Genomic DNA, 25848 nt, shown 5'->3' on the forward strand with positions numbered 1-25848 from the left:
GAGTCTGTCAACCCAGATGACATGTTTCAGTCCATTAAAGAGAATTCTAATCTGTGACCTCATAGGTTCATCTTAGAGCTGGGTGGTAATATAATATGTGATACATTTGTGTGAGCTCATTTTGATCAGATTTTTTATTTCTTTCTCTCATTTCTTCTTGAAAATACTATGTACATACACACAAACATACTAGCAATGCGAGATGATTAGTAGAATTTGCTGTAAACTAAGTCTGGATGCATTTAGACACACAGCCAACCTCGTCTAAGTCAAATCTAAAGGGACCGGATAAAATCCTTTGACTTATGTAAATTTCAAATCACACAAATAGAATTCAAAAGTTTATAGCCATTTGGGGTAGAATTTTTCTTTGATTTAGCCAATATTTCAATTGCGCCAGGGTGATGTAGACAAGGTTGCCTGTATGTAAGCCTAACAAATCCTGACCTGGACGGACACAGACAGGCAGACAGACAGACATCACACACACACACACACACACACACACACACACACACACACACACACACACAGCTAATATTTTATCCAGTCAATGTTTCCATAAAGTCAACCTTTCCATTGGACAGTACACACAGAACATAACATGACACTGGGAATATAAAGTGAAGAGAGAAAACACGTTTTGCTTGTTTTAATGCTTCTTCATTCTTTGTGTGACTCTACAGCAGGAAAGATAGACATCCAAAATCTTCCTAGAATCATATGCCTTGATTCCACCTACATGGTAACATCAGTTAATCTGTGCTGAGCAAAGGCTATCTTTAATTGTTATCCTGGGGTATGCTAAACAATATCTACTCAAGCACCAAGCAACACACTCTGATTGCAAAACTGTAAGAGACAAGAGAAACATAAGAAGGAAAAACACTAACATCCCATTTAACCCACCAAGCCTCACCAACTAACATGCCATGGATGTTGTGCACATACGGATTGCTGGTGGTAATGACAAGGTTAAGTTAGTACCTCAAAGCACTTGCAATTTACATGATATAAAAGGAGCAAACATATAAACAATGAAATCAGTGCAATACCCACAGAATGCAGATAACTAATGTGTTTAACAATAAATAGCTATGACAGAACACATCTCTCTATTTACATATTTAAAGACATGTACAGGTATAGTTTCCTTTAACAACTGTAAATGCATTTTTTTTTCTCCTTCTTTTTCTTCATTTCAAATAGTATGCATGTGAAGTACCACATACCCATGTTTGGTAGAAGCCCAATGGAACAGATGCACATAGACATTAGTGTTATGAACAAGAAAATCTACAAAGGTTCAGAGTGAATATTGGACTGCATCTTTGAAGAATATACATGACAATGGTACAGATTCCTCAGTCAGTCTGTGGCTAAGAGATACAAGCTTACTGTTGTGCATGTGACAATACATATTGTATCTACAGGCATTGCAAATTAACTTGTATCATCAAGAATGTTTAGTTGATAATTTTTTTCTACTAGATTTCAAGGGTGCAATACTGTCTCTATATGACTAGACAGTTGACTTATTAGCTATGGACCAGTTCATGCATTAAATTCATAAATATGATGAATACAGTTAGAAATAATCTTATATCATTATCTTTCACTTCTTCCTGTCCATTTTCTTTAAAAATATAAAGGGCAGAATAAACAGAATGAGATGCAACTTTGATATCATTTTACACTTAATAAAGATACCACTCCTCCATAAATATCCTAAACTGAATTCACACTATCTGTACAACAAACATTTGAGAGAAGAAAATGCTGGGAGTGACTTCACATTAACAAAAACCTCAATTAAAGAAATATCACCCTAAAAAAAAAAAGTATTGACACTTTGACGAGTCGGTTATTGCTTATTTTTAAGATAAAAAACACCAACTCAGGGTTTTCTATACATTTTAGTATAACATACATGTGAATTTCTATGCCTGAATACAGCCTTTCACTTAAATCATCCAACACATGTGCATGCAAATCAAACAGGAGTAGAATGTAGTTACATACACTTTCACAGTGCATCAGAGGCAGCTTGCATTCAAAAATGAAAAGAAGAACAAAACAGGAGTGGAGACTTACACTCTCAAATGCATACCAACAGGCATTTCATGTATGGTGCCTCTGAGTTAACAATTTTGCAAGAAAAGGCAATTCAGTGCTGTATGTAAGCATTCTTCTTTTTTTTTATTTCTTCATTAAGTAGATATAAAACTTCAACTGAACTACATTCAATAGCAAAAGCACACATCTAGAAAGTTGAACAGATCCAGAACATTTGTTTTCCACTTGAGAGGTAACTAGCCAGCCTCAAACATTGGTTTGTGTTATAAGAGATATTTGTGTACCAAAGGGAAGACAGACACATTGCCTCAAGACATGAAAGATAATCTCATGGATAACACTCTTTAGACATTCAAAACACACTAATCTGACAAAGAAAGGTAACTAGTCCATGTACAAGGACAGCATTTTACATGACAGTTCAGAACAAATCACTACACTTCTCATCGCAGTCTTTGTGTATCTGCAAATACAGAGGGATTTCTCTGCAATGAATTAGTATTTCTTCAAATAGACAACACATGACTTCCTAAACCTTTTAATGGATTGACTAGCTTTGTTGAAAACTTGAGTTCTACACATGAAAATTCATGTAAATACCAAGAAAGAAAAGATTGCCCACTCCCAACAACAGCAAACAAAGTTATTCAAACCTTTTTTTTTCAACTTGAATTTCAGCTAAACCATGAAAAAAAAAGAGAAAATGGTATGAGATAAAGGGATATTGTCTAAAATAATGACAAAATTTGTGTTGACATATATAAAGAGAGTGTAACAAAGTAAGGAAGCTGTAAAGTCAAATGCCTAAAACCATGTATTATTTGGTCTTGGAAAGTCTAAACTGTTTAGACATTTCTGAGTTCTATTTGAATATACAAATGAAATTGACAGTGAAACTCGGGGGTTGTTTACTTGTGCTGTTTGTTTTATTTTGTGGGGCTCATTTGAATTGAAGTCTAAATTTGGACTTGGCATAATCTAATATCTGCACTCTGTAGGCCATAATAGGAAAATATAAACATTATCAAATGATGGTTTTTAGACCGTCTATTCATACTGCATGCATAAATGCACACATTTTGCACCTCGTCAGTCAGTATAGCATGCCTGAGGCCTTTGAGTATCGCAAACATGCCTCATGGTTTAGAAATGATAATTTTCCTTGGAGGATGATGATATGGGGCAACATGAGGGAAGTCTTGTAAAGCAGACCAAAGAAGTTACTTTTTCTATCACTTCATGCAGGGCTCGACACTAATGGTGGCCCGGGGCCACCAAAAAAGCACGTCGGGCCACCAAAATTTCAGAAATGAAGAATTTGGTGGCCTGATCGGGCCACCAAAAAAGGTCGGATGTTTGCCTTTGGGCCACCAAAAATAAAAGTTAGTGTGGAGCCCTGCTTTATGGTATAACAACACACATCAAGTTAACATCATTATAAAGCTGTTTTTGGGTGACCACACAGGTCTTTTGTTTACTTAAGAGTAAAAAAAGCTTCAGATGATTATGAAGAGAGAATCAAGACACTTAAGCCACCTCATACAATCAACAACATTTGTTTCCTGAATTTCATGCAATTGACACTCAAAATATCATTTTAAAAATTCTTTTTCTTCTTTTTGTTTTCACATTTGGGACATACAGGCAATATTACTCATGATGCATGCTGAAAATATCCCCCCAAACACACTCATGTACAACTTGCATAATTCTTTGAGCTAAACTGTAATATATTCACATATTTGAAAACAAACATTATAGCACCACAAAATTATCATCTTTTTTTTTTCTTGCAGTCAAAATAACTCCTTTTTTTTCTTTCTTCTACTGTGCAGTCAAGAGCATGCTCATTTTCTTTTTAGCCATTTGTTCTAAGGTCCTACCACTCATCATTGCTTTTTTTTTTCTGATTCATAACCGAAGGTAACTTTATAAAATACTCCCTGCTCACTGTGTGAAAATTTCAGTGTTACATAATCTAAGGCACTACAAACATTGTACAGTTTAATTCCACATTGAATTTATGTGCAAACTGTACACAAGACTTTCATATATAAGGCAGTCTTTGATAGCATTTTAGATTGAACAGGTAGAATGACTCTTTGTTCTTTTCCTTATTAGAACAATCATCTAACCTATTTTAACTCTTTTACAGACACTTATTTACATACGAATTGTTTTCCACATATTTCTGCCATTTTGTTTTAATACACAAAATTTGCTACTAAGCTTTTTCCTCAATGTGTACCTCTGACTGCAACCACCACACTACCACACTACATGAACACTCTATGCTGAAATTTCATGAATAATCAATTCAAGTTGACACATGATTGGGGGTGGGGATAAGGTCATCCAAGTGGACACACAACCTGTGGTGTGATTAGTCGAAGGAAGTCTCCTCAATGATGCCATTTACAATGATAGTCTTAATTTCTGTGGTGTGAGGTACAGTCTTCTCCACATGAGTCCCATTGGTTAGCTTGGTCGCAACCTCAGCTTTCATTTTATCTCTGTCACTAGTGCTTACTGACTGACTGACTTTAGGGACCTCCTCATCGGACGCACCCTGGTTTACAGTATCTTGACTGGTTTTATCCAACTTGCTACCATTCTCATCATTCTTGCTGTGGGATTCGGGTTTAGCTACAACATTTTTACCTTCCTCCCTATTGCTATTGCAAAAGTCGTCCAAATCTGTGCTGGCAAATGGTGACAGGGTAGAGGATGTCGTCATCTCCTTGACAACCACTGTCCCTTTCTGCTCCTGGGAGGAACGGCTGGTCACCTGTTTACTGCAAAGTGTAATGGACACTGTACTCGGCTCGACTGGTTTCATCTCAGTACTGACATTGAGTGGCTTCGCCTCCTCCACTTTCGCTGTGGGGGACGACACTGAAGGATCAGCTGGGGTGGATGATGTCTTCCCTGCTGGTGTTGATGTTGCTAATGGTTGCTGTGGTGATGGGGAGGATGTTGCAGCTGATGATGAAGATGATGATGCTGGAGGTGTTTGCTGAGATGGTTTGATCTCCTTCTTTTTTGGTGATGGTCCAGTGGCTTTGATGGGCACAAAGGCAGATGTCTTTCCACCCACCTTGCCAGGAGTAGTGGACTTGTCCCCTCTAGGAGAGAGTGGTTTAGGCTTGGTGGCAAAGCTTCGTGATGGGGACTGTGGCAACCTGATATGGGCATGCACAGGTTTCTGGATGGTTCCATTTGGAGAGGAGGGGGAACTGTGATGCAAAAATTGAGGGGATGACTTGGGGTGAGTTCTTCTACGGACAAACCATGCAGTGCATGATGGTGTTAAGGAATGGGGTAACATGAAATAGGTTAACAGCAGCAGGAACATGTGAGACAGGAGGAAAAGACAAAAAAAGAAGCATAAAAACAGACCATTCAGTGTCATATTTTATTAACCATCAAAAATGATAATCACTAGTGTTTGTCTGCACAATTGTTCTTCAAACAAAAGATAATCTTCATAAATTTTGAGATACTGATTTGCAATTTGTATGATAGACTTAATGAGCTTTGGAAGAAATTACTCATCCATGACTTTGAACACAAAAAGGAATCAGTCTTGAATTGTAATATTTTTGCATTATTAGGTATGTAAAATCTTTTTTTTTTTTTTTTTTATAAAGTCAGTTTGCCAACCATGCTTTTCATCTTTTTTTTTTTCAAATAGCAAAACAGAAGGATGATCACTCTATTTATAATTCAAGATTGGGATTTGCCTAGAAAAGAACAAATTGTCAGACAATAATGTATCCAATTTGTCATCTGAATTATGTATTCATTTCTCTTGGTTTGCCAGAAATGAACAGTCTATTCCCTTCATATTAGAATCTTTCATATCATTACAAACTTTAGGCAACATGTAAACAAAATCCATTCCATAACACACAAAATAAATAATCATTCGTGCAGGAGAAAGATTCTAAGCTTGCACAAACAGAGAAGAAACAAAAACTTACAAAGGTGGCAAATATGCAAATAAAATGAAAAAGTCACAAATCGATACTGGAAAAATAACAAAATAATAAACAAAAACAAACAAAAGACCACAAAAAATCAAAGGATAGGGTAAGGTAGGCTTGGTATTAAGCTAAACTGAGGACTAAAAAGTCATTTACTTGTGTGTGTGATGCAGTGAACACATTATGCCCTGTGTGGGAATAGAGATTGAAAACAAAAGAAGAGAATAGCAGATCACATGACACTCTAAAAAAACAAACAAATGAAAACAGTGAATCAAGAGAGAGTGAAAGACAAGATAGAACATAGCAGTCACAAACAGTGGTACCTACAGCATCACTTCTCATCACTTTATAACATTCTCTTTTTCTCGAGAAAATGCAATCTTTCAGTGGTAATACACTAAGGCTACAACTGCCTTGAATAGAATCCTAATAGGATAACATTATCTTCACACATTCCAAAATTTCAACACAGCAATATGATCCTTACATATTTTTCATAAAATATATGTATATTAGCACCACAGGGCTGCCCTCTCTCTGAAGTGTTGAAATGAAATATGTGATTTCCATATGATTTAGTTAGATTTGAATTTTTGATGTGGTTGCACTAGTTCTCATGAAGATGTGATTTAAATTTAAACCTGACATGAGCTCCCTCTTGTGCACAGGAGCACAAGCCAAGAATATGCATGGCTGGTAGTATTACTTGCAATGCTGATGATATGGTAATGTTATTATGATCATCACTGCTGATATTACTCATTGTCATTTTTACCTCTAGTACTCCCAGTAATTGTGTAATGACACTGAATGCTTTCGTCTTCATTTAATCAATAATCTATTTTCTAAATCCATGATGGTTTGAGCTTTACTCCTTAAATGTAGAATAGTTTCTATCTTCGCACTTTTTTTTTAAATCCCTGTAAATACAGCACTCCAGTTACAGCAGACTTCGACTGATTCATAGTTTCTAGAGATCATGTCCCATTTGCTGCTTCCTAAAAAAAAAAATGACGTTTTAAGGCATATTTCATAAATAATAAATACTAGCAGTGAGTTCTTCCAATTAACTTCTCAGAAGATTTAAAATCCAAATGACGCTATTTCCTTTGACATCATAATAAGCAACCATAAATTGTTTATGACCTTAAGGATCAACTTTGTCATGGGTGCTTCAAACAATTTCTTGATATTTTCATTTTTCTCTTTACCCTTTTTTTCTGGGAAGGTAAACACATAAATCCTGCTGTCATATTTTACATGACCTCAGAAAGTTTTATTCAGACAGAGGAGACTTAAAGGGGAAATCCAGTCCAAATGTAAGTTAGTCTGATAAAAAAAAAAGAGTAAAATCTTACGAGTTCAATGGTAAAAAAATTGACTGAAATTGGAAGAAAAGCAAGAAGTTATGACATTTTGAAGTTTTGCTTATTTCTGCAAAAACAGTCCTTGTACAGCTGATATGAATATGCAAATGAGTGAGCTAACCATGTCATAACCTCACAATTTTCCATTGATCCTCGTGTACACGAAAATGACAAAAATTCAATGTTTCTCTAATTGAAGTCTAAAACATGATGTTATTCCTGGTTGAATAACTTCAGAATAGTGATCAGTTAGATGAGGATTTGAGCCGCGGGCATAAATGCGTTTTAATGAAAAACTGGAAATTTCTAAATTTTATGTACAAACTATCTGGCAAGTTGTGAGGGTATGACATTCTCACGTTGCCATTTGCATATTCACATGGACCATTCAAGAACTGTTTCCTGAAAAATTAGCAAAAATTCAAAATGTCATAACTTCCTTATTTTTTACCCGATTTCAATCAATATTTTACTGTGGAACTCCTATTTTACTCTTTCTAATCAGACTAACTTACATTTGGACTGGATTTCCCCTTTAAAGACAGGTGTAGTGCTAACTAATGGAGGCTACTGTCACAAACGATTGGAAGCAAGAATCTGGTAATGCAGCTACTAGTCAGGAGAACACAGAAAAAAGTGTTGGCAAAGTGTATTTTCCTTCAAACTTTATTACTGGCATCTCCTACAAAAAATTGTCACTGTTTCCATATCAGGTTACTTTCTACTGGGCAGGATTGTTCACTTGGTGTCCAAGTCCCAACTTGGAGAAACAAGGATCATACTAGTAATTCATCAGACCTCTACCATTCCCTATGGCCTACTAGAATAATGGGCAGTAATCAATCTCCTTCACGATAGTGTTTTGAGGCCCATTCAAACACACCCAAAATAATGGTTTTAAACACAGATTCTTTTTTTTTTCAAAGTGATGCAAAAACTGATAATTCTTGTGTACACACACACACAAAACAAACAAACAAATGTAATAAATCTAGCAATCTGTGTTGTTATGCAAAAAAAAAAAAATGTTCCATCTTCATTTCTTTTCAAGTCCTTGAAAAACCCTTGTGTGTGAATAGCACTTAAAGAAACAATTAAATCATTATTCTGAAAAAAATTTCCATGATTCAATCTCACTGCACTCAGGTCAAGGTGAGATTGAGATTAGAAATGGGCAGGTCAAAGTCTCAACTTGCTCTGCTCAAAAAGAGTTGGTTGTTTATGATCGTATGTAAACCAGCCAAATAAAACTGACGGTTTTCGTATCGTACTCTGAAGACCAATAACTCTAATAATAGGCCCTTTCAATGTATTATGTAGGTTGCAAACGGTGGAAAATGTTTTCTGGGCCTTTTTGTGAAACACTTTTTGCCTGTAATTTATAATTTTATACATAACATAAACATTTTTTTTTATTGAGTTTGTAAGCCATGTGTGGTGTTTTTTTTTTTTTTTTTTTGAGTTACTGTACTTTTGTTTGTAACTTTGTATGTATTTTGTACTGTTTTTATGCAGGGTCCCTTTGTAAATCACTTTTTTTTTTTTTTAGCTAACCTGTGAAAATAAAATGGAATAAATACAAAAAATAAACTCCTGTGTGTGAATGGGCCTTTGGTCTGTTGGTCAGTTTGCAATGCAAAATCAGTTCTATATTTGTCACCATTAACACATGCTGTGCAGGAAAGATTATCACTCTGGTTTTTTTTTTTTAAAGTGACTGAAAACATAACCCCTGGCATTCCATAAGTGTGGATCTATTGTAGCGGTTTGCATTGTGAAAATAAAAAAGAAAAGAAAAAAAGAAAGAAAAGAAGTTTCTTTTTGTGTATTGTTCTAACGCACTGCCCAGGCCAAATTATGGCAATGTTTCAAAAAAAGAAAAATCAAGCAGGATTGGTTTTTGGATCTCAATGCAGACAGCGATAACAAACAATTTCTCTTTTGTGTCCATCAACATAAATTAACAGTATTTTTGTCGTGTTGCAAAACTAAAGTTTCAAAAGCATTAATTTGGGTGTGTGTGAACAGTATTGAAGGCATAATTCACCATTTGCAGATGAAACAAAAACCCAGCATTAGTGTTCTAAAATACTTCTAAAATGCGAGTTAGGAATAGAAACAACCAATGTAAAAATTTGAATCAGTAAAAGTGATGTTAAGTTTTGTTTAATATACAAAATGTGAACAACAGTTATGATAAGTATGTTTCCAGAATAAACCGTCTACAGTCATGGTTTATTGAGAAAAATAGTGATATCTCCTTATATTTTAGGCTTCATTGCAAAAATTTCATACGTTAGGATGTTTCGTGATACAACTGACCTACATAAAAATTATGCATCAAATGTGATATCTTAAACATTTTTAAAATCACTGCTCCCAAAGGTAAACAGGACCTTTAAATCCTTGATGAATCTTACCTGTCCTTGATAGCCTGGGAGTCCAGGGGATCTTCAGTATCAGTAGCTTTGAATGCAAGGCTCTCCAACTCATCCAGGGCTTGGTTCACGTCCTCAACCTGGTAGGCTGACCTCGTAGTAGTGGTGGTCGTTGTCGTCCTTGTCGTGGTTTTCATCGACTGTGGCTTGGCAGCAACTGGTGGAGGGGATTTCAGTTTTGTTTTCTACAAGGGGAGAGTCAGAAAGCAGAAAAGTTGGAGTTTCTTGTCGGAATTGAGTGTAATGGAAATATAGTGGCATACACACATTTCTGTCACACATGCATGAAAACAGACCCACAAAGACTATGCATGCACACACACACACACACACACACATTGACGGGTAAGATAATATGGATTTATGTACCTGTTAGCACTACAGCTGCACAAACTTACTACACCATAATGAGAAATGTCTCTAGTCTCCTATCAAATGCCTGTGATCACAGACACCTTTGATATTTAACCCCCCCCCCCCCAAAAAAAAAAAAGTCTTTCAGCATTAATGTTATAATCAATTCACTTACATTGACTTACACACATTGACAGTTCCCCTCACATGAATTGAAAGAAAAAGGAAAGAAAAGAAGAAAGCAGTCAACATCTGCTAGGCAGAGCAATCATTGTAAGTCTAATCTACAGAGGAGTGATTCTAATTGGAGTTAAGAATTACACTGACTAAACTCTCCTGTCTTGGGATGCATAAAGCCAACAGCTGCCATGTTTCCTGATGCAAAAACAAATATTTTAGTGTGAACCCCCCCCCCCCCCCAAATTTACACTTTTTTAATCATACAAGGTCTTTGTGTATAGTCCGTCATCTTCAAGCTATTTTTTCACATCAGCATTGTAATTGTTTTTGCAAAGTCACATTGTTTTTGATGGCAGACCTTTTCTTACATTTTCATAAAAAATGATAATAATAATGATAATAACAACAACAACAACAAGAAGGAGCCTCACAAGACTGGAATTCACCCCATCTTGGACTTGCAAAATGCTAACTAGAAGTGACAGACTTTTCTATAACAATCTCTGTAAAAACAATATCAGCATGATTTTAACTCATTGCACTGCATTGAGAGATAAAAGGAATCAAAGAAGGTAAAAGCTTCACGGGTCAGAAATCAACTAAAATAGCTCTGTGCTCTTAACTTGCCCCAAAGAACACACCCAAGGTGGGTCAATTTAAGGGTCACTGTTTGATTTTCCTATTTCTATCACTTCACAGGTATACAAAGGGAGACTGTTTGCACAGAAAGAAATAGATATAGAAAGAGAATACAGACCTTTGAACACCTTGAGCAAATATATGCACTAGGGGCATTTTGCCAGGAAATGGGGGAATCCCAACGATGATAACGCTTGGGAATCTAATTCTAACTTTAAAAGTTTGTTGTACAAAGGCCTTATTCCCACACAAAGTGTTAGTTTCTTGGTTGGTTTTATGAATTGTTTGCTGTTTTTGCTCATTGTTTTTGTTTGCAGCTTGTATTTCTTATGGAGGTGGGGGATGTAATGAGGGATGATTCATTTAGATGGCAGAGTAGTTCTGGTTTGCATATAAACTCAAATGAAATGAAATAATTTAGCTGGAAAGTCTTGAGCAAAGGCAAAAAGCTGCGAGAACAGAGACACTTAGCTTTCATGATCTATTTGTCAAAGTTTGTTTCACAGCAACAAAGCAAACTGGTTGTATTTATGGGCACCATTATCAGAGGGCAGTATGGAATTGATTGAAGAGCTGTTAGTGGGCCAACATAGATCATCGATAACTTGGAATTTAAACAGTACCAATTCTACTGACAGCATTTTTGCTTAACCCTGGTAATTGGTGTGTTAGGTGCCCCCTCCCCACCCTTAGCCCCACCAATTTCCTAGGGTTAAGCTTAGCATTGCATCTGTTGTCACTGGTTTAGTGGAAAGTGGGTTAGCCCCACCAATAGTACGGGAAAGATTGGAGTTAGCACCGCAATGAAAAGCCAGTGAGAACAGAAACAGAAATACAATGTAGTGCAGGGCTAAGCAAGCCAATGGAAAGAGGTTGTGCAGTAACCAATCCAAGGCAACAAAAGGTCTTGATGTTCTCTGATCCCAAGTAAGTGCTTGAAAGCAAGGCTGGCAATGCATAGGGCTAACAGAATGTTGAACTCCTACCGTGCAGAAATAAAGATCTTCATCACACCTTTTCTTTAAAAAAATCCTACTTTTAAAGATAGAAGACTTTTCATGTACATGGCTATAATGAGAATATGCTTAATCCCTATCAAGCTAAATGATTCTGTTCCAATAGCCTGTTGAGACCATGTGAGCCACATTCACACACAAAAGTTCATGGTTTGCATAGGGATGCAAGCATCAATTTAATTGCCACTGTTCACATACACTGCACAGGGCATATTATCAAAGTTAACCCCCCCCCCACAAAAAAAAAAAAAAATAATAATAATGATAATAAAATAATAAAAAAATGCCAGTGACCAGACTGTGATCCCAGGCATTCCAGTATGGGGACTAGTGTAACGAATTGCATTATGGGAGAAAAAAAAATAATGTCTCCACTTGCCCTTCAGACACACAGCGCAGGGCAAATCATAATAATCATGAATGAAAAAATCAGGTAATAAGAATAATGATAACAAGGGTAATAATCATAATGATGATGATGATAGTAATACCAACAATAATAACAATAATATCATTATCACATTTGTAAGTATCATTACTGCTACTATTACCATTCGAGCACCACCTCTTTCACATTATGATACTCTAGAAGCTTATCGTCACTGGGGCGACAAGACCTCGTATCTACAAAATGTTAAATGTTCGGGAGAGCCAAAAAACATGGCGGCCAAAGCACTATAGTGAATTGAATGGCCTTTCCTTTGACATGCCGTGGTGGCTTCATTTTTGGAGTTTTTATTAAAGACAGTTGGGATTTGGACAGGATATCACTTAAAGGACAAGTTCACCTTCATTAACATAAGGATTGAGAGAATGTAACAATATTAATAGAACACATCATTGAAAGTTTGAGGAAATTTGACAATCCGTTCAAAAGTTATGAATTTTTGAAGTTTTTGTGCAGTCACTGCTGGATGAGATGACTACTGCAGTGTATGATGTCACATGCATACAACAATATAAGGAAAATATAAAGAAAATTTCACAAAATTTCATCTTTTGAAAAAAGTATTCATTCCCTAGACTCGTAACTGACATATGTTATGGGTAATATTATTCCCATTGCCTTTAGAAAGAGGCAAGTCAAGTGCTCTTTTATTATGCGAAAAAAGTGAAAATATGTTGAATTTTCTTTATATTTTCTTTATACTGTTGTACTCATATGATATCACGAGCCTTAGTAGTCTCCTCATCCGGCAGTTCCAACACAAAATTTTAAAAATTCATAACTTTTGCATCGATTGTCCAATTTTCCTCAAACTTTCACTGATGTGTTCTACTGATATTGCTGCATTCTCTCAATCCTTATGTTAATGAAGGTGAACTTGTCCTTTAACCCATTACTTGACTATTAATCCAAAAAAGTCATTTTCACCAAAATTGCAGATACAAGGTCTTGTCACCCCAACGACGTTATGAAACTGCTCAATCTTGCTACTTGGTTATGACATTGATAGAAATACAATTGGTAACCTTTGTAATATATCATACAAGATAAACTAAAGTGATTATGCAGTCCAACCTGACAGCAAAGGTTTCTACCGATTCCTCATTTCTGTCCTTTGTAAGAATTTAACTCGATAAAACTCAATAATGCGGATATTATCCGCAACATTTGGTCGTAAAATCGGAGTGGGGGCAGAATAATGTGCTTTTTTTCAACCCTTCTATTATCCGCATAATAGCAGCATCGGGACCAGATTTGGAGTTTATGAACGCGAACCCAAATAATGCGGATAATTGCCAGGGTGCGGTCAAACGTCTTTCCCGCAGGAGGGATGTGTGCAGTCACCATGACAATTATCCGCCTTTTTCAGGACGGGCGCTCGTCAAAATAATGCGGATTATTTTCAGAGTTTGTGAACGCGTTTTTTATTGAAATGTAAGCTTTATTCTTATGCGGATAATTGGAGGGTGAGTTTATGAAAGGGGTATCAGAGAACATGGCTAATTTGTCTGTCAAAGTCTGCATGTCTTTATGGCTTCCTCCTGTCACATTCTTCCCTTATTCCCCTCCCTTTCCTCCCCCACCCACATCAATATATTAGGTGAATGTGACTATTGAGATATTCCAATCATCTTCCCCATGGATCAAATTGATCTCAATGAACATAAATATTGGGGAATTCCCCCTTTCCATGCATCACATCGACCTTCACACCGTGCACGCTGCCTTAATTTATAGCAAGATAAGCATGAGTGCACAGTTTTCAATGGGGATATCTGCTCAATCTGTTGCCTAGCGCTACCTCACACAACAAAATAACATTCAGACATATATTCTTTTATTTCATCTAGCAGACACATGTCTCATCTCTACAAGTCAAATGGAAAAACGATATCCTGAAAGCTGCAATAGCTTCAGCATATGCCAACTGAATAGTTAAGATATTAAAAAGCAGCTTTGTGACGCTTCTCTGATTAATTCATACTCCTACGCATTATAACTGCATGAAACCATGCTCTCTTGAGGACTAGAAATCAACATTTGCAGGTAGGTCATCTGAAACGATGCAATACAAATAAATAAAACAAACAGCAGAACACAAAGCTTGCATACCACGACACCAATACAGTGTTCAGTGGCCACAAGTGGCACATTGAAGCAGCCGTCTGCAACTTGCATGGTATGGATGTCAATGTGAGCACTCACATCCCATATAAATTCTAGGCTGTGTGGTCCAGTCCCGCATACACACCTTCTAAAACTATTATCCTCCTGTCGAGGAGACTTCACTACGGAAGTGATATCAGATCACTGCCACTGTGAACCCAACTCAAGAAGAGCCCAGACCTAGACAGAGGACACTTAGAACTCAGTCTGAATTTCTCAACATACGCCTTTGAATGCCAAATATCCACTACCTGTGCTTGGTCACAAAAATCAAACCCAACCAGCATAGAACCCTCTGAAAAAGCTTGTGCTTACATGTTTCGCACTGATAGCGGAGGCCAAATTGTGTGATTCGATCAATGGTCAAAGTGACTAAGATACTAGTTAATGACTGAATTATTCAATAGGAGTGATGCCTTGGTTAGTCTTTCTCCCAGTCACTGATAATAGGAAGCTTTAGATTTTCATGATGGGGACGTTCAGAGGAAAAATAAAAACCTCTTCTCTGAGCATGCGCTTGCAAAATTCTTTATCAAAAATGATGTATTTATAGTTCACATCATCTGAGTCTTCACTGTGTGTTCTGGACTACTTTTACGTCTGCTCAAATCACAACGTAGAGAGTGTACTTGAAGCACGTGCACTGATCTTATGAGGGCACCAGTTTATTTTTTATTGCGTGCGTCCTAAGCTAAAGCTACTTTTCAACATGACGCAGGGAGAGAGGAGTACATCCAACACAATCATCCTCTCAGACGTCCGAGTCACAAATCTAAAGCTCCCTATTAATCACAACATCATGCTACCGTGCTCCACTTCGGATCTACAGATCTTTGCTCAAAACCGTTCAGACTAACAACAATATGGGGTTTTTGAAAAGAGACTTGGGGCTGTCCCACTGGTGGAGAAGACCCAACTTCTGGAACAGACATTGCTAATTGTCTTCTCATGCATACCTTGAGATGCTATGCAGTCGGTCACCTACCACACCACAAAACAGTGCTCTATTCAATGAGAATATTTTGCATGCTTTGTACTGGCAGCTGTAATATCTTCCCCAGGTCCTTAAAAGCAGTCTCGCTGTAAACCTAGTGCAATGGTTGTTAACTTTTTCTCAATCTGTCAATCAACACTGTAAAGTTCCACATCACCCAACAGATGAGGTGTGATCATGTAAACACTTGTAGTTCTAACTTGACTTTGGTCTACATCAGACATAGGCAATACATAAAATTATGGGAAAATGCAAAAAGTAAAAGTTGAATAAATGCTTCACAAGTTGGCTTGGGCCCTACACTGTTCAGAATACAGACTAAATTACGGAGTCTGCATCGGAGGGCGGTGTGAACGAGACATACATTTGGTCGTGCACGAAAAATGGGCCCCTACGAGGTGATGGACCAGAATAGTAGGCCTACTGGTCACAATGACATCGCACTAAAAAACAACAGGACAACCCCTGCTATGACGGTAAGGCAGAATACTGTGTAAATACGATGTTTGCTTCCAAAAAGATTTGACCTCGGTGCAACCTCCCTAAAGTGCCCCGGTGTTTTATTAACTACATTAATCACTATTGCCTCCTATCAATGAGCATATACCATACTTTTACTTTTATGGGTGTCTACTTATAAAAAAAAAAAAAAAAAAAAAAAAAAAAAAATATATATATATATATATATATGTATATATATATATATAATTTGCCACTTATAAAAAGATAATTTATGACAGCACAAAGCGTGCAAAATAAATGTTCAAATGAAGAATTTCCAAATATAGAAAGAGTAGCAAGAAAGAAAAATAGAGGATTCAGGGTTTGACAGAAAAGCTCTGATTACAAGTTTGAAATCTGAAATACTAAGAACAACACTAATACACCACATTCATTTAAAGACTAGTCCACCCTGTGAAGATGCCTACAGAATAGAGCAACAACAACAACAACAAAATGTATATTTATACAACGTACTGTCAAAGTTGTCTATAGCAGCCACACGAGGGAGACAAAAAAAAAAAATGTGGCCATCATAAACAAGTGGCCATGATAATAACGTTCTATAACATAACTTTTTCAGAGGCAATCATTTTTAGTGGTTGTACATGCATACGATAGGTGGCCATGAAAGACAGGTGGTCACTAAGACAGGTTTGACTGCATCTGGGTGGTGCTCAGTCTTATGAATGCCAATGACTCAGCACTCTACGTGTCCTCTTATGATAGACAGAGAGTTACCTTAAACACAATAGAGATAGCTTGTGGCTAGTACCTCTTATTTGCTGAGTACACACATGTGTATACACACATACCAAAAAAAGAAAAAAAAAAGAAGATAAAACCACACAAGAAAAACACAAAGACACCTGGACTTCCATGGAATTGTTTAAAAACGTTGGGCTAGGAACATACAAAAGTTTGACTGCAGTAACCAATATATCCATTTGTATCAATTTGAGATATTCGATATTAGATCTGTTAAAAAAAACCTGAGAATAGAATTAAAATTTGTGATGATTTTAATGATTTCAAAAACATTTCTTGTCATGGAACAAGCACAGTATCACTGAAAATACTTTACTTTCATACATTTGATGATGACCTTCCTTTTAAAAAATGTGAAAATTGCTACATTGGTTTCTGCATTCAAACTTGTAATAATAAGATCCTTGAGGTTCTAGGACCAAAATCACAAGAACACAGAGTTATAAAAAGTGAATATCCAAAGCAAATTACGGGGATCTTATACAACACAGCTATTACAAGGTGTGTATCATTCAAACAATTTCATTCTGAGACCTCCTAACTTTTCTCACTGAAAAGGAGTGATGATTTGGCTCAAAAGTTGGAAAGAAAGAACAGCTCCCACAGAAGTGCGTAGTAGAATTATCTCGAGAAATAAGAAATTCCTATTGAAACAAAGGTTGGGAATGGTCAAAATTCAGATTCTTTCCTCCAAACTCAGAATGGTTGAGAGGTCTGCATTCATTATATCCACTTTTATATCCCTCATGTAAAGCTTCTTGCCATAGGATTGTACAGAGCACGAACATGGTGTAGTTTTACTAGCTAGCTACGAGCAGCTTGATGCGGTGCAATTGGTTACTAGCCAGCGTGATATAGTACTTTTGGGAATCCACGATTTGCACCCAATCGTGATCGTGTGATCGATATCTACATTTCTCACTTAAGAATGTACGCAGTGCGCGTAGTAGCGATACTTTTGAGTGACAGTCCTGTGCGTGGCTTGTACCTAGCGCTACCTAGCAGCGATTTGCGCGACGGCATTACAGGAATCTGTGGTGGTGCGATGGCGTGTGTGTACACGTGTGTACGTGTATTCGTTAGTGTGATCAATGCAGTTCAGCTCAATTGACAGAGTGACTGCGCTTCAAGTAACGGAGGAATAATTGCAGCAGAAGGACACCATATCAGATCAGGTACGAATTAGGAATAAACTAACAGCGATTTTGAAGATGATCTGGGTAACCAAGCCGCTTTAGACCTACTTCTAACGTAGTCCTGGACCTCCTCGATCTTTCGGAGTTTTGCAGTAACGCTGTAATGTAGCTCGTGTGTGGGAATCAACAACGGTGTCGTTCGCTACGCGCTGCAGCTGCACGCACGCACTGCTGCTGCACGGCTACGGTCTAACGTTAGATTTAACGTTCAGGAAACCTGCACATTTTTCCAAAAGGGAACCGTCATCACTCTAGTAAAATGTTCGAGAGGGATATAAAACAAATATCGACTGCTTTCTTTCGGGCCATGGTAAAACTATTTGACCTCGGTGATTTCTCAACAGTGCCATGTCCCTCGACTTCGTCTCGGGACATAGCACTGTTGAGAAATCACCTCGGTGCAAATAGTTTTACCATCTCCCTCTGCAGCAGTCGATATTTGTATAATATTTCTCTCTTGATTTATCACATCAAATAAAGAACAAAATTATGCTGAAACGCATTTGCCCTTATCCATTGATAGTCACAAAGCCTCTAAAATGGTATCCTACAGAAGTTTACAGTCACATGACTCCTGTCACATGACTACTATCACATGACTCTGCTACTGAGATTTGTCACTTATTCCTTCTGTGAAAAAATAAATAGTTCTTGATGCAACAGGTTTCCTAGAATATGCACAGAACTTGTTACATATCCATTTTTATACTAGTAGTCTCTTTTTTTTTTCTTTTTCCTTTTTAGCAATAATCCATAAAAATAAAGTTGATCTATTCCATGTAAAGAAATTTCACGGATGTGATTTTTTTTCCCCCGTGTTTTCAAGGTACAGCTGTAAGATATATGGGTGAGGGAATGGGTAGAGTTACTAAACAGGATGTTCCATCAGTGATTCATGACTAATTCATAATGCCATACCTCTCTTATCATTTAAGCTGATATTGCTCCCACTTCACTGGTTATTTGCTTATGTTTCATGTGCATTGATTAAGATCATGTTTTTTGGTTTTTTTTTTTTTTTCAGGCTGCTCCCCTACAAGCAAGTGATGGGACTAGACTTCGATCATAGCCAACCTACAGTGCTTCTACATCAAATGATACATAACATCCCCCCATGATCAGATGCTTTGCTGTAAGCTCTCTATAAGTACAATCATATGCAAGATCTGTATCTTAGTTGGTCAATTTCATCTATTCATGCAACATATGAATTCATTCATTTTGGGGACAAGTTTAATAAAAGCTATGAATGAAAGGAACATTTGGTGTAAATTTGAATAGAATCAGAACAGCATTAGGAACATTGAGGTCATTTCAATGTGAGGAATCATTTACATGGCAAGCAAGGAAATATTTTAAAAGAGTTGCTGTCTTGAATGTCACTGGTATCTCAGACATCCTAAAGGCCAACCACTTCTCAAAACAACATGCAAAATAAGATGATGTTTTGGCCATTGTGTACAACCATCAGACATGTTAGAGTACAAATTACAAAAATTACAATTCCTGCAGTCTTCCCCAAGTACGCTATGAAATTATCCCAACAGCGACAGAGAGAGAGAGGAAAAAAAATACCACATAAACGTGTAGCCTATGTTGAAAGTCATAACAATGTGAAATTCATAAGTTCCTAAAACCTCTCTTGGTCGACCATACTTCTTTTTTCTTTCTTTTTTTAAAAGAAATAGTTTTTTTTCTATCCAGATGTAGGACATGACACCTAAGAAGAATGTTGGCTGTGAATATTTAGGTTATAAATAACTCAGGGTTTATTTCCTTCCTACCCTTTGACACATCCAAAACAATGTTTGAACTTGTTGATGAATTTGAATGAGAGTTTCTCCATACATTTTTGGAAAGCTGCCATGAGAACAATCTGTGACCTGCTCAAACTCCTAGATCTATGTGATGTCATAATATCAACATACAGAGAAGACATGTGGTTTCCATGACTACCATGCTGTTTTTAGACTGTTTTCTTCACAGGATTATCTCTGCTGTCAATTCTCTCTAAATCCAGTACATGAATATAGTAATATTGTAGGGCCTACTGTTTTCTTTTAATTTTCTACAAAAGAACTGTTGACCTTTATGTTCATAACTTATTCCCACAAATATGTATGTACATGTCCAAATAAACAATCATAATGAATGGAATGTTATGTTATTTGAAAGGATATGGCAGATGGCCAGGACAGGAAATTGAAAAAAAAAACAAAACCAAAAAACAAAACAAAACAAAACAAAAATCTGTTTGCTGTTTTGTTTTTGCTGTAATCTGATACACAACTATTTCTGTAGTAAGACAATACTGATGATTGTAGCATTTTTTTTTTTTTTTTTCAAATTAGCTTTTGCACAGATCTTGGGTTTCATATAATAACAGAGAATGGTTCTCTCTACATATGTCAACATGCCCGTTACATTTCTGGTTTCCCTTTCATGTAGGATATAAACACAAGGGCCTACAGTCCTCATAAATTCCATGTACTTTACAGTATATCTGCACAAGCTTTCAAAACTTTTAATCTTCCATAGCAATTTTTGCCATTATGTGGGCCAGCCAGATAAATTTTGAAAAAATAAACAAGAATTCTGCGCAGGTAAATTCCCCTTCTAGAAGGTCCCCGCCTTCTTTTGTCTACCAAACAACATGACCTTCCTTATAAAGGACAAAGTGGTTCAGAGGTCAGGAGCGACAATTGACATCGTACGGTTACTACAGAGTAAAACAAACAACAAACAAACAAATGAAACAATTCAATATCATCAAGTTCTGTACATGACTACACATGTATATCATTTGGCATGGTCCAGTAGGTGTCATGGTCAATGCTATGATCAATGATAAGAGAAACAATTGCTCCCCACTTACATCCCTCCAATGCCAATCAAGAAAAACCGAGTTAATGCCCTACTGACTGTTTTACGTTTTATCGAGAAGCTAGTCACGAGTGCGATCAAACAAATTCCTTTCTACAAGATTGCCGGTTTAGAAAAACAAAGAAGAAATAATCAAAACGGGATTTCCTAACTATGATATACAATATTCACTTTAAAACTCTGTGATACAGGTTTTTGTTTTTGTTTTTCTAATGTATCTTTTTAAACATTCCTTGAAGTCCATGTACTATTGATAACAAACTGAAACAATATCCCAAGTTTTCTCAAAGGGGACTTGGGTGTGTTTCTTTAGGTAGGCACTGTATGCATGAAGGCATAGACAACACTGTGCATAATGTGGTCTTGGTGGTACTGCAGTGAATATGATGATGATGACAGTTAGCTTGCCGTAGGGAACTTACTGCCCATGGTTTTTGATATGCTATTTCAGTGAGTTTAAAAGACTTAAGATGAAAATGAGGAACTAATAATCTCCTTCAAAATTATATCAAGCTGTTTAGACAGATTGTTCTGTATGCTGCTTCCTACGCCAGTCATCATTTACTTGTACAACATGAAATTCAAAAAGGAAAAAAAAAAATTAAAAGCACAAAGCTGCCAAGAATCTGATCTGGTTCACATGCACAGAGCTACTTTGAATATTGTTTGTAAAATTCTTAACAGCCTTTTGATTGGAGTCAAGTCTGAGGTGAACTAGAGCGTATCATCTGACAGACAACTTGTAAACAGGATGTGAAGATATGCCCTTCATACTGCACAGTCTCCATACAACTTGTTATTACCAGGCAGCACATTATCTGTCCTTGCATTTTTCCTGGATTCATAAATACTTTAAAAAGCCTGTCATATATAAAGATAAATATGTACAGAAATGCATGTACATAATTAAATACTCCCACATGAGCATAAAGGGCAAAATTATATTTTGCATAAATGAAAAAAGTCAGCCTTTCAGATCATATATATGTATATAGAAGTCATTCTATGGAGCATGTATTCCCACGCGGTAGGACCGAGTCTTTGCCTACTTTTATTAACACCCACAAAATCATTTCAGTGTTCCTGGAAATAGGGTGATAGCAAATTTCTAACGTCATTACGACAGACTTTTACAAGCTCAGAGTCGTGGGTGGTGCGTGGGACAAGGATAACAAGTCTGGCACTAGCATATGTAATGAATTTATGTAAAGAATAGAGTACAGACATTGCTACATAGCTGAATATATTCCAGGTATAACTATCCAGCTACCTCTTTATCTTTATATTTCCAGCTTTCACTCTATCCATACATAATGTATGAGGTATCTAAATTTCCTAGGATTGAATATCAGTGAGTGTCATAGAGATCGATTTCTGCATTGTTACACCTCTGCATATAAGACATGTAATGATGCATGCTTTACAAAAAAGGCATATATTTTGTTTCAGGTAAAAGATTGTAATATTGCATGTACAAGTGCCAAGCATGCAAAGTTAAATTTCGCCAAAAACAACAAACCCAACCCTAAAACAAACAAATGAAATAAAAATACATTTTGTCGATGTTATTGTTGTTGTCTTTTCAATCTCAAAAAAACATGTTTTTTCTTAATCTTAATGAAAAACAAATGAATGTTAGAAAACATACTTGTTTGCCACCACTTATAGAATAACATTTGTCCAATCAATCTTTCGTAGGTATTGTTTAACAATTCCCATCTGAACAAGAACTTTTCAACTGTTGTGCATGGCTGGACTGGGATGCCTCCCCATCTCATACACTCACAATATCAGCCATAACATGACCCTTCATTATATTTTGATGACATTCATTGATCTTGAGTACCTGGCTGCTGAAAATGACTGCCAAAAGTTTCAAAAATTTGCTAATCTGAGACACTCCATTTGCCAAACAAGATACTTTCAAAGACAGCAGCATGAGAATTAAACAATTTTGGGGAAAATACTTTCATGGTGATATTTGTTTATAGATAGATAAAATAGTGACAGTGTAATATTCAAACATTTTGTATGCTCTGGTGTTTTTCAAGTCACAGGAACAACTATGTCAGCCGAGTTCCAACAGAGTGTGAAATTGAGCTGTCACAATTCTAAGCTGTGTCTTTAACCATCAGCACATGGCTGAGTGGGGCATCAAGTTGAAATTCTATCACACCTCAGGCTAAGAGAGAAAATAAATCACCAAGCAGTGCGTCATATCTTCACTTCCTCTTTGATGACGTCATGTTAAGCCCCACAGAAAGGGAAGGCTGGCTGTGGACTAGAGAGCAGAAGTGACCAGTCTTGAAGCTTGATCACGTGAAAGAGAAGAAGCACCCACCAAGTGAAAGTGTTTTGTTTCTGGAGTCGAGTTTCTGATTTCCCCATTTGTTGAGTCATATGTCTGGTATGTCAGATTTCCATCAAAACCAAGACACCCAAATTCAAAGTTTGTTCATTCATATCCTGGTCCTTTCAACAATCACGGAGTGCGCACTAATTTATTGACTCATGTAAAACTGAGTGACACAGCTATTCTTAAAGGAATATGAAAATTCAAATTAAAGAAGGTAAAATTTACCTGTCTTCAGCAACAAACAGAGAGAATGATGATAAATGCACTGATATGCAGAACATTCATAAATATATCAAGGAATAGATTTTACATTCAGCATTTCAGTGTCTAACATTGCTTGCAATGTTCTGGTGGCCACATGCACAAAGAACATCTAGAAATTGGTTTCACTTTCTATCCCCTATTAAGTTGTCATGACATTTGTGTGAGTTAAAGAAAACAAATCCGTTCAGTGTCCTGTCAAACTTCCTATAGGAACCAAAATTGAAAACTGAACAGAGGAGCAAGACGGATGAATTGACAGACGAATTGACAGACAGGCAGACATACAGACAGACATACAGACAGACAGACAGACAGACAGACTCACAAGCCATCAAAAGAATGAAAACACAAATGTCTCTGATATTCTTGGTAGTGAGGTTTCATGAGAGACACAACACATTTACAAAAAGAAAAAACATACCTGCATGGTTTTGTGACACGTTAACACCATAACCATAGAGCTTGTACAGGTCAAGGTGCAGGTCAATGAAACATGTTGAAATCAATTTCTTCATTCATCCAGACAATCACCAAGCCTGGCAGCCATCAGATTATAAGTCTATCATGCATTTCATCCATCCATCCATCCATCCATCTATCCATCCATCTATCCATCCATCCATCAATCAATCCAAGAAACAATCTATCTAACCAATCATATAGAATGTGGAAGTCCCATAACATCTCAATGCATTAGCTCCAGACTGTAAAGCATGTCTGGACATGTCTGAAACTCAAAACCCATCTCGAAACCATTTCGAAACCATCTCGAAACCAACTCAAAACCATATCTCAAAATACAAAACATTATAAGATTTTGTAACTGGCCTCCAGTTTTGGGCTGTAAAAAACCAAACAACAATTTTTCCAGAATAGAGGGAAACACATTGTTGTGTTAACCGTTTTCATAGTGATCAGATCAGAGAGAGATTTTTTTAATATTTTTTTTAAGGCAATTTAAGATATTATAGGGATGTGAAGTATCCATTACTAAGTCTTCACTATATCACTTTAACAGTGTTACTTCCATAGAGGGATAAGCTTTAGAGCTGACAGCACTGTTCTATCACAGGAGCAACACATTCTACATTAACGACAAATCATTAGAACTTTACAGTACAAGTATAAAAATTCAACCAACTTAGCCTCCCCACACCAGCAAAGAAAAGGGATGACATGGCTTGTTAGTTATCAGGTAGGAAATACAAATAAAAGGTTATTTATATTGATGGTATTTTTACATACATATATATGGCTTCGGCCAAAAGGGCTATAAAGGAACTCCACTTCAAGTGAACATTAAACGTGAAATAGAGTAAAATCAAAGGAAACTAACAATTACAGTTTTATTCAAATTTGGAAAACAAGTAAGTATGAGATTTTAAAATTTCATGTTGAAATGAAATCACTCACAGAAATTATACAAACTGGATAAGGTGATGACAATTTTTATTTGTCCAAAGTGAATTGAAAAGGATCACATCTTTTGCAAGAAATCATTATGGAGTTGCTCTAATTAAGTGATATGATAGTTGAGGGGTAGGTATAGTTGCAAGAGTGGTATTGACCAAGAATTGTGTACTCTTGGTTTATCATTTTTATGTATTCATCACAGAGAAAATTGTGAAATGATGACATCACCTCATGAAATTTGGAAACATGGCTCTGACCAATATACCACTGTGGTGTGAAAATATGTCAAATGTTGCAGAAAAAGGCCCATCATTTTCTTGTTACTTGTCAAATAAAAACAAAAAAATGACTGCTTTGTAACTCGCTGAATAACCTCTTTTTTATCACAGTTTATAGCTTGAACATGAAGTGGAGTATACCTTTAAGCCTAGTGAGAATGTTGCTTTGCAAATTATTGGCAGCAAAGTGTATACTGTAGTGTAGATGTGTGCAGTTAAAGTTGGTTTCAATGTTTTGGCTGGATGTAAGCATACAGATGATCACCCTGTGATAATTTGATTACATGCGTTTGAAATCTACCAACTGTCATGACTCAGATGCAAGCAGGCTAATAAATGGTTTGGTGGACAAGTTGTTGGCAAGCAGTGCATTTCTAGAAGCAGTCATTTAGCTCCTACTGAGAATCCCAATGTGGGCAAATGACATCAAGTTTTCTTGGAACACGCTACATTGTATTTCCTGGAGAATCCTGGCTCCGCTTTTTTTCATAAACTACAATGTATGTGTGTGTTGCTATACCA

At 36.6% G+C, this 25848-nt stretch overlaps 1 protein-coding gene across 1 annotated transcript in view; it reads right to left on the reverse strand.

The window, feature by feature from the left end:
* Positions 1–619: 619 nt before the first annotated feature.
* Positions 620–25848, reverse strand: part of LOC140243852 (uncharacterized) — a 172383-nt gene continuing 147154 nt past the window's right edge. The window contains exons 18-19 of the mRNA XM_072323526.1: positions 9853–10055; positions 620–5354 (exon numbers count right to left, since the gene is read on the reverse strand). Coding sequence (XP_072179627.1) covers positions 4460–5354; positions 9853–10055 — 1098 coding nt within the window. The 3' untranslated portion in view covers positions 620–4459. The remainder of the gene's footprint in view (positions 5355–9852; positions 10056–25848) is intronic.

The sequence above is a fragment of the Diadema setosum genome, chromosome 20 (genome assembly GCF_964275005.1).
Source record: "Diadema setosum chromosome 20, eeDiaSeto1, whole genome shotgun sequence".
Classification (NCBI taxonomy): Eukaryota; Metazoa; Echinodermata; class Echinoidea; order Diadematoida; family Diadematidae; genus Diadema; species Diadema setosum.